The sequence below is a fragment of the Squalius cephalus genome (genome assembly GCF_949319135.1).
Source record: "Squalius cephalus genome assembly, chromosome: 4".
NCBI lineage: Eukaryota > Metazoa > Chordata > Actinopteri > Cypriniformes > Leuciscidae > Squalius > Squalius cephalus.
In genome coordinates this window covers 49337133-49353298 of record NC_137125.1, presented here as the reverse complement: position 1 = coordinate 49353298, position 16166 = coordinate 49337133, and the positions used below count along the sequence as shown (strand labels likewise).

Sequence of the window (16166 nt, the reverse complement as noted above, 5' to 3'; positions counted from 1 at the left end):
TAAATACATATCAAATTATTAATAATAAATACAATTATTTATTTTAAAAAAACACAATTATTTTTTTTTCTGTTTATTTGTATTTTTCAATAAAACTCTAAGAAATAATAAATAACTGTTTGTTTGTTTAAATAAATGCAATTAAACAAATACAAATAAATAAATAAATGTTAATAACAAATACAATTATATATTTAAAAACATTACAATTACTTAGTTTATTTCTTATAAAAGTAATTGTAAGTAATTGTATTTTTAATAAATAAATCATTTTACTTATTTATTTATTTGTATTTATTCGATAAATAACTTCAATAAATAAAATGTTTAAAAATGACAATTACTTAAGTTAGTTTATTTTAAAAATGATTGTAAGTAGTTGTGCTTTTTGATAAATAAATTATTTATTTTTCAATGAATAACTAATAGCTAATAAAATTAATTTGTTAATTAAAATAAATACGATTAAATATATACAAACAAATAAATATGAATAATAAATAAATACAATTATTTATTAAAAATACAATTACTTAATAAATACGTAAATTAGTTTATTTATTATAGAAGTAATTGTAAATAATTGTATTTAATAAATAATATTTATTTATTTAGTTTTAAATAAATAACTTAAAGGAGCTGTATGTAAGAAATGTATTTCAATTAATCATAAAATGGCCCTGATATGTCACTAAACATTAAGAAATCATGTTCATTTCAAATACTTATATCATTGACAACAGTAGTCCGGCCAGGATATTGTCATTTAAAAGTGAAGTTGCAGCCCTCAACTGATGTTGATGTTGTCATGTTGTGTTTTGGCCTGAAGCCCCACCCTCCACCTATCTACCAATCACGAAGTCAGTAGTGTTTCAGAATCTGGGTTGCCAGCTCTGCTCTAGTTACCACAGCTGCAGCTACAAATGTGTCGGATAAAAAACGCCAGCCTATCTGGCAACCTCGAGTCAGGGGGGAGGGGGAGGGGATATACCGCTCTACAGTAATTTGAAAGTGATTGCAGTACCAGTTTTGGCCACAATCTTACATACAGTTCCTTTAAACAATAACAAATAACTGTTTGTTTAAATATATAAATAAATAGCTGCTAAGACATGAAAGAAAAAATATAATAATATGTAATAATAATAATCTGTCTGAATGGGAGAGTAAGTTTGTTACCTGTAGGTAGAAGAAGAGGGGTTGATGGGGCTGATATGGCACGGGCTGAATTGTTGTCCTCTACATAAAAATGTGCCGTTTGAAAGCATCTCCTATACAGATGCAAATATTACAACAATTTTTGTACTTTATTACAGGTAAAATGAAGAGAATTTAATGAAAATAATGAGTATTACAAAAAAACTCAAAAGTAAAATGTATGGATGCAATACAGTAATGAGAATTGTCATGAAAATAACATCGCAATGCAAAAGATATTAATGCTCCCAAAAAAATCCTTAAAGGTGCAGTAAGTGATTTCTGAGAAACACTGTTGAAAAAGGATCGGACCAAGCCATTACACTCTTGTAGCCAATCAGCAGCAGGGGGCGTATACATTTATGATGGGGGAGGAGAGAGAGTAAACAAGAGGGAGGTTGAAGAAATACTGTAGACAGAGAGATGGCTGAGAGACATTACAAAAGAGAAAAGGTCAGAGGAATATCACTGGAAAAAGAAGGGTAATGATCAGGCAAGAGCTTTAGGACCTGCCTTAATATTAGAAAAGCTTTCCAGCGCTGGAGAGACGCAAGTGGGAAGTTGCGTTGTTTCTGCTCCATTCGTGAGTAACATTGGTTTTACTATGTTTCAGAGAACCAAGATATGCTGTTGTTGTAATTTTACCTTTAGTGACAGGACAGTTTTAAGTGTCGTTGTTTGTCTGAAACTGGTGTGATGCTGGCGGCTAACAACAAACTCTTGCTTGTATATACTCTTGTGTACGTTCCTTCGTCATCTTCACTTGATTCTTTGCAAATAATTATTTTGCTTCGCTTCAGCTATGATAAAGATAAATCCACTCTTGTATTGCATGTTCGTGCATTTTGGGGGTGGAGCAATGAAGGGAGGGGTGTGTTTGTTTGGGTTGATTTCAAATATCAATAGTGTTTCTCAGAAATCACTTACTGCACCTTTAAAATGGGTGAAATGTCACCTGGACATGTTTTTGTGAGTTTGTGAGATTTTAGAGAAGGAGAATCTAGTGTATGCAATCTCAAAGCAAACGTTCCCACACTGACGTGTGTTTGAAGAGTTAATACCTCCAGTAGATGAGAATGCCCACCAGCACCAGCAAACACAGGGTAGTGAGTGTGGATATCACAGCCAGAGGAACAACGGTCCTTTTCTCTTTCTCTGTTCCTTCCACCATCCCGACACGAGACTCCGGACTGCTGTTACTCGCCTCTGACGATGGAAACAGGAGCAAAACAGTCCTTAATAAATCCATTAATGAGCGATCTCATGGTAAAATACATGACATAATATTAAACATATTCAAGGAGCTAAAAAATCTGTGTCAAATAATCCAACTGCTAGCTCATGGAGAATGAAATTATCCTATTCATAAAAGCATTTCATGTGCTTCACCTCAATAACAAAAAAAACACATTAACTGCAATATTTTCTCATCTTAAAGGGCACCTATTATTTGACCTTCCCTTTAGTGTCTGATATAGCAGTTTGTGCATGTAAACGATCTGCGGAGTTACAAAGCCAAAAGGAGTTCATCTTTCCAACAGAAAACACTTGCCTGATCCTGCCATTATTTCTGTGACTTAGTTACACCATCATGTTACATATTTGCATAATGCCCGCCTACTGGTTGCTTTGGCCAGTCATGTGTTTTGTTCTCCAAATGTTTTGACACCATGTACGAGTTTTACCTGTATTCTGGTCTTCCTCTGACTCTCGGATAGTGAGTTCAGGAATTATGAGTTGTATGGGAATATCATCGATTTGAGAGGGCACTGACCCTCCTTGACCTGAGCCAGTGTCAGATTCAGCTGACCAGGTCACCCATGAGAGAAAAGCCTGGTTTTCTGGTTCTTCGGTGGTGGCATCCTCTCGCTCGCTCTCAAAGTAGAAAGTAGAGGACAGTCCCTCATTATTTTCATCTCCAGTTTTGCTCAGATCTGAGTCTTTGGGAGCCGATCGGGTTTGGCCGAGCTCCCATTCCCGGTCGAGCTCCTCCAGGAAGATCGCGGACCCTGATCCGCTGAACTCTCCCTGCCCGTCTGAAGAAGGCACTTGAGCAGATCCCTCATCCAAAAAGATGGTTGGGTAGCGGGTGGAGTACACATTGAGATTTGTGGCATCTCGAGCCGTCGATACCCTTTGATTACTGAGCGATGTGGCTGTAACAAACACGTCTAAAGAGTTAAGACTTCAACTCTCCGCTAAAAAAACATTTACGGCGGAGGAAAGAAGTGCTTGGATTGGAAGAAACAAAACCAATCAAACTGGTCTAGCATATCTTGAAATACCTAAAGCCACAGCAAAGGGGGCGCCATCACCATGCGCAAGAGAAAGAAGGCAAAGGATGAATGCACAAGAGCAAGAGAGCAACCGCCACCGCGTTCAACATTTGAAGAGTGAGCCAACCAGCCGAGAAGAGAGAGTCCAGCAGGTGCATTTAAGCTTTTCCAGAATATTTGTGGCACAAAATGGCAGTAACAATTGACTGTAACACCATCACGTTTCTGGAAGTTTGACTACTTATTAACAGTCACCCCAACCAGGAGTCACAGATTTAGAAAGACAGTTTTGGTTTATTAAACCTGTATGTGTTTGTTACCTATAAGTTGTAACTTTTCATTAACATTTGTACAAATGACAATGTATTCACTTGTGGGTGATATTTCATACTTATTGAGCTTCTTTTGTATTAAATTCCTTTTGTGAAATTCTCGTCTGGGTTTCATTTTTAAACAAATTCACCACTAGATCCTAAAGAAAGTTTCTCTGGAACTGTCAAAACTTGTGAACAGTACTTGTATAATATACAATACTTGTATAACTAACTAATATAATATAATAATAATAATGAGATAAAAGGCCACTTAAGTGCACTTAAAGAGTACACTTTCAATGTACTTTCAAAGTGTGTTAAGAAACACATCTAAAAAGTGCACTTTGTAATGTCAAATAATTTTCTTTTAACTTTAAAATACATTTTAAATCATTATAATTTAATAATCCTTTGTTATGCTTTAAATAAGCACTTATTTTGATATGTTGACTAACATACTAAAATCCCATGTAAAGAACTTATAATTAATTATAAGTAATTATATATAATTCAGTTAATTGCATTTCGTATTATTAAAACTATATATGCGAATGACATGCAATTAATACATTATATTCAGTTCACATTTAAGTATATATATTTGAAAGCATATTATTTCTCTAATAAGTTCTCTTTTTTTAAAGTATGCTATCATCTACTTCTTTTTCACAAGGATGCGGTTTATGAAGGAGTACTTAAAGGGATAGTTCACCCAAAAATGTACTCACCCAAGAACCTGTATTCATTTATTCCTTGTGCTGAACACAAAAGCATATATTTTGAAGAATGTTGGAAACCAAACAGTTTCTGGTCCCATTGATTGCCATAGTTTTTTATATACAATGGAAGTCAATGGGGAAAATATATTACCAAAATATCTTCCTTTATGTTCAAAAGAGGAAAGAACATCTTGAGGGTGAGTAAATGATATGGTAAGTGAACTATCCCTTTAAGATGAAAACTGTTGGGAAACACTGCTCTTTAAGGATGCAATCATCGAACTACTCAGCTACTATTGTTTGATTTTACATAACCAGCGTTTCCATCACTTTCCTGCAAGCAAGTTAGCATTTAGCGAAAGGTTTTGTCTAGACAAAGACCCTGATCAAGATTGTCTTACCGTTAAACAGGGGTTGAGTGGTCTGAGAAATGATCTTCATAGATGATCCAGTAGTCGTAGTGCTTGCATTAGCTGTTGAAGTTGCATTCACTGCAGGGGTGATGGTGGTCGTCTTCACTGGCTGTTTAGGCACCAGTCGTCCAAATGCAGAAGTTGATGAAGATTTGGTTGTCCTGACTGAGGTCTCTTGGTCCTGTGCATCTGGCGGTGCAGTGAGAAGGTTGTTCAGATCTGGTGTGGCTTTTGTGGTGCTGGTGTTGAGGACGTCCTCATAGTAGATGTCTGTGACCACCATGTCGCTGTGAGGAAGGTGGCCGCTCTCCTCTGGGATGAGTTTGCTCAGTGGCCGCTTGGTTTCTTTTCCGGTCTTATTTTGGTCAGGAGACCATGACAGCGAAGACTCCTCTGTAATTTTACCTCTGACTGTAATGGGGGTTGTCCTGACAACGGGAAAAAGGAAGCCTGGTTGGTCTGTCACTGTGGTGATGGAGATGGAGCTTCCGGAATCACGGATGAGGGTCCGGCTGGGCGGAGACTTAGAAGGAGGGGGAGATGTTCCCTGAAAACAAAATACATCAAGCTCATAAAAACCATAAAGATGCTCATGATGCAATCATTTATGAATAGTTTTAGAATCTACATTCAGAAAAAAATGCACCTCATTATATTCCTCTGATTCTGTTAAATCACCAAAGGGATCAGGCTCATTTACTGTAGGGTTAAAGAAAATATCAGTGAATTAATTCAATAATAATAATAATAATACTGTATAATAGGGTGAATAACACAAAGCAATATCTGGGTTATATTTCATCCCAAAACAACACATTTTTATATTTTAGATTTTTTTGTACAAAATAAAATTATTTAATAAAAATTTCCTGGAAATTAAGCACTACCCTCCAATATATATATATAAATTTACTTTTGATATTGGTGTGAAATTTGATCCAGACATTTATTTTTTATTTTTTGTGAGATTCTCCAATTTTTGGTTTGATTCAGCATTACCAGGGTCTTCAAGAGGCATGTCCACAATAACCTGGTCACTCATTTTTCCAGTCAAGCCATTCGTGCACAGCGCCACCACTTGGACAACATAGCTACTGTTCGCTAGCAGATTATGAATAATGGCCCCCTGAAAAAAAAAAGAGAATACAATTTCATAACACCTGTTTTTAACCATCAGTACTAGTCTAACCATGAACTATCAGCTATCATGTAACAATGTTGACTGAAATATCTGTGCTTCAGTCAACACAGTCATATTAAATGCCTCACGTGGATGGGCTAAAAGTACTCACCACATCCTGGTCTCCGTCTGTCAGATACTGTTGTTTGGGTGGGTCTTTGCCCTGGAGTCTTTGGTAGGTGACGGAGTAGCGCTCGATAGCGGTGTCATAGACGGCCCGTGGCCTCTCCCACGTCACCACGATGCCGGTGTAGTTCTCAGAGTCTGCCTGCACGTTCTGCGGTTCAGAGCTGCACACTAAACACAGAACAGCTTGAAATTACATTGAACTGACTTGAGCTGAATAATTACAACTGTTTGAACAGTTTGAAACTTCATTTCATAATTGATTAACTTTTCACAGTTATTGCTGAACTGAACTCAATCAACACTAAACCGAACTGAGATGATTTAAGGGTTAGTTCATGCAAAAATGAAAATTCTGTCATTATTACCCTCGTGTCGTTCCAAACTCGTAAGACTTTTGTTCATCTTTGGAACACAAATGAAGATCTTTTTGATTAAATCTGAGAGCTTTCTGTCCCTCCGTTGACAGCAATGCAACTGACACTTTGACGCTTCAAAAAGTTCATAAAGTGTATTTAGTGTATTAGTCCATAAGAATTAAGCGTTTAGTCCAATTTTTCTGAGGAGACATGATTGCTTTATATGATGAACAGATTGAATTTAGGCTTTCATTCACATATTCCAAAGATGAACAAAAGTCTTATGGGTTTGGAACGACACGAGGATGAGTAATTAATGACAGAACATTCAATTCTGAGAGAATATTATGTTATTGGATCATGCTTTCGTTCTAATAAGGAACCGTAACTTTAGTCAAATATCAGTAACTTACAAAATTGCTTCTAAATCAACTCTGTTTGAAACAGAATTGGTGCATTTGTTTTCTTGGAAAAGCTCCAAAGTGTGGTTTCCAGGCAACACACACATTCACTGCAGGGTTTTTAAAAAGCGCAAAAAGCATGTGTGTCCACGGTCAGAGGAGGAGGAGATGCATGCGAACACTCGATTTGACCTTGAGAGATGACCTCTCTCCTCTCTGATCCTTACTTTATGTATCACAGGCACATACTTGTTTCTGAGTGTCTTTGTTAGGCTGCGCTGTGTGAGTGTGTGTTATACATACTGGGTGTAGGGACTTCCTCTGTGCCTGTGTAGGATGAAAACACTTGTCCTGTGAACTGCTGTTGTTGTTCTCTGTAGTTATTTTGCAGGTAGTCGGTCAACATGACGTATCCGGCCTGCTGTATGGTCATCACCTCACAGAAGACCTCCAGCTACAAATATACAAAAATGCACGAATAATGAGACAATAATAAGAAAAGATTACAAGACCTTGCTTACAGTTAGTAATAATAGTAATTCTGTCATGACAACTCATGAGTGTCATGAGTGTTTGGCATGGTAATGAATATGACAATGTTGATATGTTTAGTCTTGGTAGAATAGATCTGCTACGCTTCTGCCGCTGTTGCAGAGCAAGTACAGGACTAATACACACATGACACGCTGCTGTGAGCAAGTAAGACATGCTGCTGATGCACAATATAGCATACATGAATTACCCATAGCAGATCTACACAGGTGGAGCTGGGGAAGGTGGAGGGTTTCTGAAAGCATGTTGCATCTGCTACAGAAAATGCTGAACAGTATTTGAAGGTTGAGCAGCGAGCTCATTGGCTACTGATACAGCAGGAACCAATCAGCTGTGCCCTATAGAGAATGATGTGATTACAAGAATGTTGAGTTAAAGCAACACTAAGGAACTTTTCCTCTTCGGTCGCCCTACAGGTTGGAAGCGGAATTGTCCATTACCGCTGTCGTAAATAATTTCGCCGCCCGCAACCTACCGTCACACGCTGTTTATCCAGCACCGGCTTTGGAATGGACGATGTCCACAGACAAGGTAGAGTATGTTGCATGATTTCATGAAAGTATGATGTATTGCGACATCAGAAACAAAGAAAAACTAAATAATGACTATTGTAACGCTTGACGTAAAGCAAGTCAAATTTGTAGTTTTCTTATGTCTCATTCGAACTTCAGAAACGCGACCCGGTTTGGCGAACTTGCATAGTGTGGTTATAGCAGATATAGGGCTGCAAAGCGAATCCAGAAGTGCCTTTCACCCTGTTACGACTTGATGAACCACTGATACGATTTTGGAAACATAATTTTAAAGGAGAACTCCGGTCAATTTTAACATTGAGCTCATTTTTTTGTACATTTGGAGTGCTGTCAATACAGAGAACAACGACAAAAATCGGTGTTGCCTACACCGAGTTATTCTATTTTTAAAATTTGCACCCTGTTGACTTCAATGGGGCAAGTACTAAACCTGCTTTTAGCCTCTTAACATCCTTGATGTGTCATTACAAGTGCACAGAAAATGTGAGTGATTCCTTCTGAGTGAACACGAGTGAGTCTGACTGCAGTAGATGTGAAAGATATATAAAAATGATGTTATTTAAGCCAGCGCAAATACCTTTGTTTACATCCTGTTTTCGGCTGAAGTCCACAGTAGTCGATTGCAGAGTTCACGCGCGTGATCATAGGTATTAAACCTATGCGTGTGAACTCTGCAATCGACTACTTTGGACTTCAACCGAAAAACAGGATGTAAACAAAGGTATTTGCGCTGGCTTAAATAACATCATTTTTATACATATCTTTCACATCTACTGCAGTCAGATTCACTCGTGTTCACTCAGAAGGAATCACTCACATTTTCTGTGCACTTGTAATGACACATCAAGGATGTTAAGAGGCTAAAAGCAGGTTTAGTACTTGCCCCATTGAAGTCAACAGGGTGCAAATTTTAAAAATAGAATAACTCGGTGTAGGCAACACCGATTTTTGTCGTTGTTCTCTGTACTGACAGCACTCCAAATGTACAAAAAAATGAGCTCAATGTTAAAATTGACCGGAGTTCTCCTTTAACATCCTTGATGTGTCATTACAAGTGCACAGAAAATGTGAGTGATTCCTTCTGAGTGAACACGAGTGGATCTGACTGCAGTAGATGTGAAAGAAATGTATAAAAATGATGTAATTTAAGCCAGCGCAAATACCTTTGTTTACATCCTGTTTTCGGGTGAAGTCCAAAGTAGTCGATTGCCGAGTTCACGCGCATAGGTTTAGTACCTATGATCACGCGCGTGAACTCGGCAATCGACTACTTTGGACTTCACCCGAAAACAGGATGTAAACAAAGGTATTTGCGCTGGCTTAAATAACATCATTTTTATACATTTCTTTCACATCTACTGCAGTCAGATTCACCTGTGTTCACTCAGAAGGAATCACTCACATTTTCTGTGCACTTGTAATGACACATCAAGGATGTTAAGAGGCTAAAAGCAGGTTTAGTACTTGCCCCATTGAAGTCAACAGGGTGCAAATTTTAAAAATAGAATAATATTCGGTGTAGGCAACACCGATTTTTGTCGTTGTTCTCTGTATTGACAGCACTCCAAATGTACAAAAAAATGAGCTCAATGTTAAAATTGACCGGAGTTCTCCTTTAAGGTAAAAAATGTTCCCTAGTGTTGCTTTAAAGGGGGGGTACAATGGTGTTTCATGTATTCAGAGTTGTTTACAGTGTTAAAGAGATGGATTCTCATGCTTAACATGGCCAAAGTTTTTAAAAAATATTTTGGACGAATAACGGAGAATTTCTGTGCCGAAAATCTTACTTCCGGGTTGGTACAAGTTTCGGCTGGTTTTTTTTCGACCGTGGATCTAATGACGTAGACCAGAGTGGAACTCCTTATATGAGCATTTCTCCCGGAAAAGCTCGCCCGCGCACACGTCGACCAGAGGAGAGCGAGACCGCGCACATCAACGCGCTTCAACAGGAAATCATCGGCAGCGCTGCATAGTGTCTCCAAAGTGTGTTTTTGGATGTGAGGGAAAGCTTACCATGTTCAGCTTCCCAAAGAACCCAGCGTTAGGAACAGTGGATGCAACGATGAATGTTTTATAAACAAAGCCCAGATCGACGGATTCTCTCTATGGCTCTGGCTTCGCCCACACGGCCCGCCTCCAGACGCTCGGTTTTTTCCGGAAAGACTCGGTACAGCTTATCTTTCTTTTATAAATATAATAAAACTAAAGACTTTTTGGAGATATGAAGGATGCAATACTACTCTATAGGTACTCAAGATTAACAGGAGATTAAGTGAAAATGAGCATTTCACCCCCCCTTTAAGGACCGATCAGCCTACAACATCTAGAGTTTCATGACAGAACTTTGTATTAATAATAATAATAATAATAATAATAATGTAAAATGTAGTATTTGGTAAAATACTTTTGAAATAACATTAAATAAAAATACACAAATACATAAGATATTGGAAAATATATACAATCAACAAACATATGAATAAATTAAGAAGACAATTAAATACATACGAAACAATGAACAGTCAGCAGTCCTTATGACCAAATAAACACTTATTTTTAGATGATGACTGGCTGACTATATATAATCTCAAAAGTTAGTAATGGATACTAACCAACTTACTAAAACTAACTAAATAACCAACTAGCTAAAACTAATTAAATAAAACTAACTAACTTACTAAAACTAAATAACTAACTTAAACTAACTAAAACTAACTAAATTGTGCAAGAAGAGCATTAAACAACAAATAGAGAGATGCAACAGAACAGACCAATCAGAATTAAGTAATTCAGAGAGCAATGATACAACAAAAATGACAGCGCAAGTATCCGAATTAGCTTGCACAACCAAATCATTTTTTTCTTTTCTTTATATTGACTGTATTTAAATTGGAATCAAGATGAATGAGGGTGAATAGCTTTATATGCACGAGTGAATTTATGCAAATGCTGAACCAGTGCTAAAGATTCATCAGCTATACTTAAGCGTGCCTTTGTTTCGCCCCATCAAATTTTCATGCCCAAGAAACAGGCTGTGTTTAAAGTGGATCAGGCATGAGAGCGAAGAAAAAATAGCTACACAACCGCATGACAAAAAAAAACTCCATCTTAAAACTGAGCTTTAAAGTGCATCTGGATAAGAGGGGCAAAGTTGCATCCCCTCCACCGAGGGCTTATCTCTGATCCACACGTCAGGCGGCGGCCAGCTGAAATATTAATGCACACGCCTCCGTTTGCTCAAGAATAGCTTAAAGGGGCTGTCAGGGATGTATTCACCACGCTCCATTTTTAGGCGAGGGGTTTCGCGCTCTCTCTCTCTCTCTCTCTCTCTCGCGCTTTCTTTCTCTCGGTCTCTCACACACAAACACAAAAGAGCCATTGGCTGCAATAGTGACCCCAAACTTCTCACTAGCCTGATCTTCAAGACTCTTCTGGCTATATTTAGCCAAATTATGTGTTGCACTTGCACAGAAAATAATCGGAGATGTCCTGACCTGGGTTTCTGAGATGGCCACTGTGTTTTTAAACACGATCCACTCCACGTTCTCTGAGCAGGGTGGCGCGGTGAGTGAGCCATTGTACATGAAGTATTTTTCGGGGGACTGTGGAAGCAGAGGCCGCAAAGAAAACGCTTCCAGAGGGCTGCTTTTACCTTAATGTCAGATAGAAGCATGTTATTGCAGATGATTGCAGATGAATTTGAAATAACGAAAATGATATGTGAAAAAAAAGGATGTACCAAATCGGCTCACGCTGTTCACCCCGTCAATGATGGCCACATAATCCTGGTTGTCTTCAATGCTGGCCTAAGGAACAGATCAAACTTTAAAGTCATTATAATAAAAAGGTTACAGATGTTATACAGGTTAATATACAGTGTGTATAAGCGTGTATGATGTTCGCAGGATGAAAATATCACCTCAAAAAAGACAGCTACAGCAGCTATCTTTCCTCCGCTACTTATCGCCTCGTCTATGGATTCAAACTCCTCTTCATCAAAACAATATATCTGCATCTGAGAGAGAGAGAGAGAGAGAGAGAGAGAGAGAGAGAGAGAGAGAGAGAGAGAGAGAGAGAGAGAGAGAGAGAGAGAGAGAGAGAGAGAGAGAGAGAGAGAGAGACACTCACTTCCATATATTTCATTTATAGTCAACATGAGTTCATATTTGACTTTTATTTTATCATGGTATGATTAGTGGGAAATGAAATGAATGCACTTCCACGTTATCCTCAATCTTACAGATTCACTGTGATTTATACGTGTGGTGAAGTTTACCTCCAGAGGGAAGCTGTTGCCGTTGAGGCTGTGTTCAGAGCCGTCTGCAGTGGCGTTACATCGGCCCCAATGGAACGTGATCCTGCCCACTTTAAACCTGGATCTGAGCCCACCTCCACTTATGAAGTACTGACCGTTCAGACTGATTACCACTGAGAAACACGATACACACACACACAAACTCAATGACCGTGAGTCCATATACGCAAGCCATGTGCAAATGTGTTCTAATTGCTCATACTTCAGCTTTCATCTCTTCGCCTTGATAAAAGATTCATTTTAAGCTGAGCCTTTTGTGCTGGAAGAATCTGTCATTCTCACAGTGTCAAATCAGAACAAAAGGTTCAGTGCGAGCTTTTCTTCTGTGCTCCTGTAAAAGCACAGACCATCCAAAGCCACCCAGCTGCCATTCACAGGTAAGAAAAAGAAATACGATTGTCATTTCAGGAGATTTTATTCTTCAGCAGCTCCATTAGTCCGTCAGCGATTAATCTCAAGTCGTAATTGCATTCATCGGAGGACATCGCTCTGGGGAGTTCACCTGTCAGTATAATTTCACTGAGTGCTGTTTAAAAAGCGGTTTTATCCCCAACTGAACAAACGTCTTGTAAACACCAGAAACCCAGTGTGTGCAGACCTGTTTTGCCATCATTGGTGATGGTGGTGGAGTCGGCGGTGGGCTGTTCCCAGTTCTCCAGCTGCAGGTTCTGGTACTGCATCCTAACCTGAGTGAACTCCTCACTGATGTCAATGGGAGACTGTCTGGCATTGCCACAGACTGGATATTTCTTTGTCCAATGCTTCTGGTTTAGGGCCCCTGTAAAGAGTAAGGGTGTGACAAATGAACAAGGGAATAATCTTGCAACAAATCAGTCTTAATTAATGCAACAAAACATTTAGATTCATTTTTAGGTCAATTTATAAGGATCCATAAGGCAAAGGTGCAATAACCAGCCAACGTTTCTGTCTTTGACCATTTGAATCACCTTTATTTGTTCATTTAAATAGTCACGCAATGTGCCAATATTCATTTTATTCATTAAAAAGAAAAATATAGTCTCAGTTAATGAGCTCATAACTTCATGTATAATCCAAGAACTGCTAAAATGCTAAACAAAAGCAGTTTTTAAAGAGCAGCAGATAAAAAAAATTACGTGGATGAGCTACAACAGTTAAACATGTCTTAAGTGCATTCAGAATTTTCATTTCGGTGCATAATATATATAAGTTTCTCCATAACAACATTGCTTTTCAACTATCCTTGTTAAAATGTTAAGCATGGAAAATGCAAAGCTTTTAGTCCTTATAAAGAGTCTAAAAGTTCCATTTAATATCTTAATATTTATTAGATGTAGTTTATTAAAGCATATGCCAAAGCTGTGGCCTAGTGTTCAGTAACATATCGTGGGTCAAATTTCTGTTTCAGCATTTTCCAGATCCTCTTCTGAGTATAATGTTCTGTTCTATCTATTGTAAACTATAAATAAAAGGCCAAAAATATCAAATAATGGCATATGGCAGCAAACTGAGGCACATGGTATGGCATATGAAGAGTCAGTGCTGATCAGAGCAAAATAATGCCACTTGCAGTGGTGTTGAACACATATACTGAACACTATGGCATATCACACTGACTTCGCCAGATGATAAACTCACGGAGCAGATGGCAATGGGTCACACATCACTGAACAAGCACGAGCAATAAACCGCACGCACACACACACACAAACATAAACACATCTGATTAAAATTGTCCCCGAGGACGCCTCTTTAACTACATGATGAAACGTAAGATCTGAATTAGCAGCTTTAATGTTCCCTGGCAGGACAATTACAGTGTATATTTTCCCAGTGATTTCACCTTCACCTCCCGAGCTGGCCGTTAATTCTTCACCCACTAAAGCTACAACATAATTAATATGTCTCTAAAAGGCTATTAAGGATTAGGCTGAGAGGACAGAACCACATCCTCGAGGTGCTTAATATCGACATGCGAGACAAACGTCTGCTATTAGCCTGATTGATGGCGTCCACATTCAACAGGAAAACAGCGTCTGCTGGCAAAATGAACTACGAGTCTGTCAGGTTACAGTGGTGCAGCATCTGGCCCGGCAGACACACACATACGCCGCGACGTGGATACGCTGTAATCAAAGAGAACGGCTGCTGCTATGGTAACCGGTAGAGATGTGGCATAAATGCAGAGCCACATAAGTCATTTAAAGGATTCTGAGACCTCTGGGCTGCTCTGACATTTCCAATATTTCTGTTGCAATAACAGGTAAGATGCGCTTTGGCCTTTGAAGCAATCTGCCGTTTCATGACGCATGGGAATGAACAATCGCATATGGGAATGGTTATTGTGGAATCCTCCACCTCCATAATGACACCCTCATCCATCCCAACATTCAGTCTGATTACACCAGCCAATTATCCACAACAGTTTCCTCTCAATTTCCACTAAGGAAGGTCAGGAAAGGGCAGAAGTAGAACACACAACCGTTGTGAATGTCTGTGGATCCACTACAAATTAAAAAAGGAGCAGCCTTTCACAAAAAACACACCTTGTCTGATGGTTAACAACTGATTAATACATTATAATTAGAAATATAATTATTTATACTATTCATATTACATTTGATTTTATACAATTATAAGTAATATTAATCGAATTAATTGTATAAATATAATAAATTAATGCAAATATAAAATAATATCAATGCTAATTATCAAATATATGTAATCAAAATTATATATTTTTTTATTTTATTTTTATTTTTTTTCATAATTTGGCAATAGGTATATTAGGCTGCTGTCACTTTAAGACCTGATGCACAGATCCATTATACTGTTAAACGTGTTTTCTTTCTCAACTGTTTACGTTCACTTAAAATAAAACTGACTGTGTTTAAGTGAATACACGCCATGACCGGCTTTTTGACATTATTTTGTGTGTATTTGACTGATTAAACACAAGCAGTGAAAAATGACTCAATTTAATACAGAGGCGGCTTTATGTGCGTGCATTTGGGTGTGACCACAAAATCTGCAGGAATGAGTAAAATTATGCACAATACGTGAAATCCCACGCCGAAATTCAAGCCCTGTGACACCAACACTATTCATCTGGAGCAAATGAAAAGAGTGAGTGAGTGGAGGCGGGTTTGTGTGTCAACTCGCTGTCGGAGAGATTAGAGAGCGAGAAAGCGCAGCTGGTATATCAGGTATCTATTTGGTGGAAAATTAATATTGGAAGCATTTCAGATATTTCAGTATCTATATGTATATAAATCTGTATTTTTGACAACACTACATTTCATTTATTATTTCCGATGCCTTTTTAAAAGACTATAAATGAAAAATGTTTATATTACAAATAAAATTTTATATGAATGTATACAGTACATATTCAAATTATGTGTGATGTCACAGGCAAATATATTTGCATATGACCGCCCACTGGTGTTCAGTCGTTTAACGGTTGACATTTGCCTACACTGGATATGAGCGTTGTGTCGCATCAAAAGCAACTAGAACACATTATAATGACTGATGCTGTCTACACTTACAGTACACAGATGCACTTCAGAAGGATCCCAGTGTCAGGAACAAGTGGATGGTTTAAAAATTAATGTAGCTTGGGTGTGAGTAACTAGTAGTGTCGTTTCCATGGCAACTTGTGTTGCAGCTTGTGTACACCATAAAGCAATGTCTCTTTTGCGATCGATCAGTAATTTACACGTCAACATTTGCTGTAGGAAAAACATATGTAATTTGTATACGTTACGTCCTTCATGCGCTTCATGAATAAAACTGAGAT

General features: G+C 38.0%; 1 protein-coding gene across 3 annotated transcripts in view; it reads right to left on the bottom strand.

The window, feature by feature from the left end:
• Positions 1-16166, bottom strand: part of ptprz1b (protein tyrosine phosphatase receptor type Z1b) — a 38116-nt gene that overhangs the window by 9493 nt on the left and 12457 nt on the right. For all 3 annotated transcript variants that reach the window (XM_079868085.1, XM_079868084.1, XM_079868086.1), the window contains exons 3-14: positions 12984-13163; positions 12347-12498; positions 11990-12085; positions 11810-11876; positions 11565-11722; positions 7289-7439; positions 6212-6396; positions 5919-6045; positions 5566-5618; positions 4908-5466; positions 2259-2403; positions 1180-1271 (exon numbers count right to left, since the gene is read on the bottom strand). In XM_079868085.1, the coding sequence (XP_079724211.1) occupies positions 1180-1271; positions 2259-2403; positions 4908-5466; positions 5566-5618; positions 5919-6045; positions 6212-6396; positions 7289-7439; positions 11565-11722; positions 11810-11876; positions 11990-12085; positions 12347-12498; positions 12984-13163 (1965 nt within the window). The remainder of the gene's footprint in view (positions 1-1179; positions 1272-2258; positions 2404-4907; positions 5467-5565; positions 5619-5918; positions 6046-6211; positions 6397-7288; positions 7440-11564; positions 11723-11809; positions 11877-11989; positions 12086-12346; positions 12499-12983; positions 13164-16166) is intronic.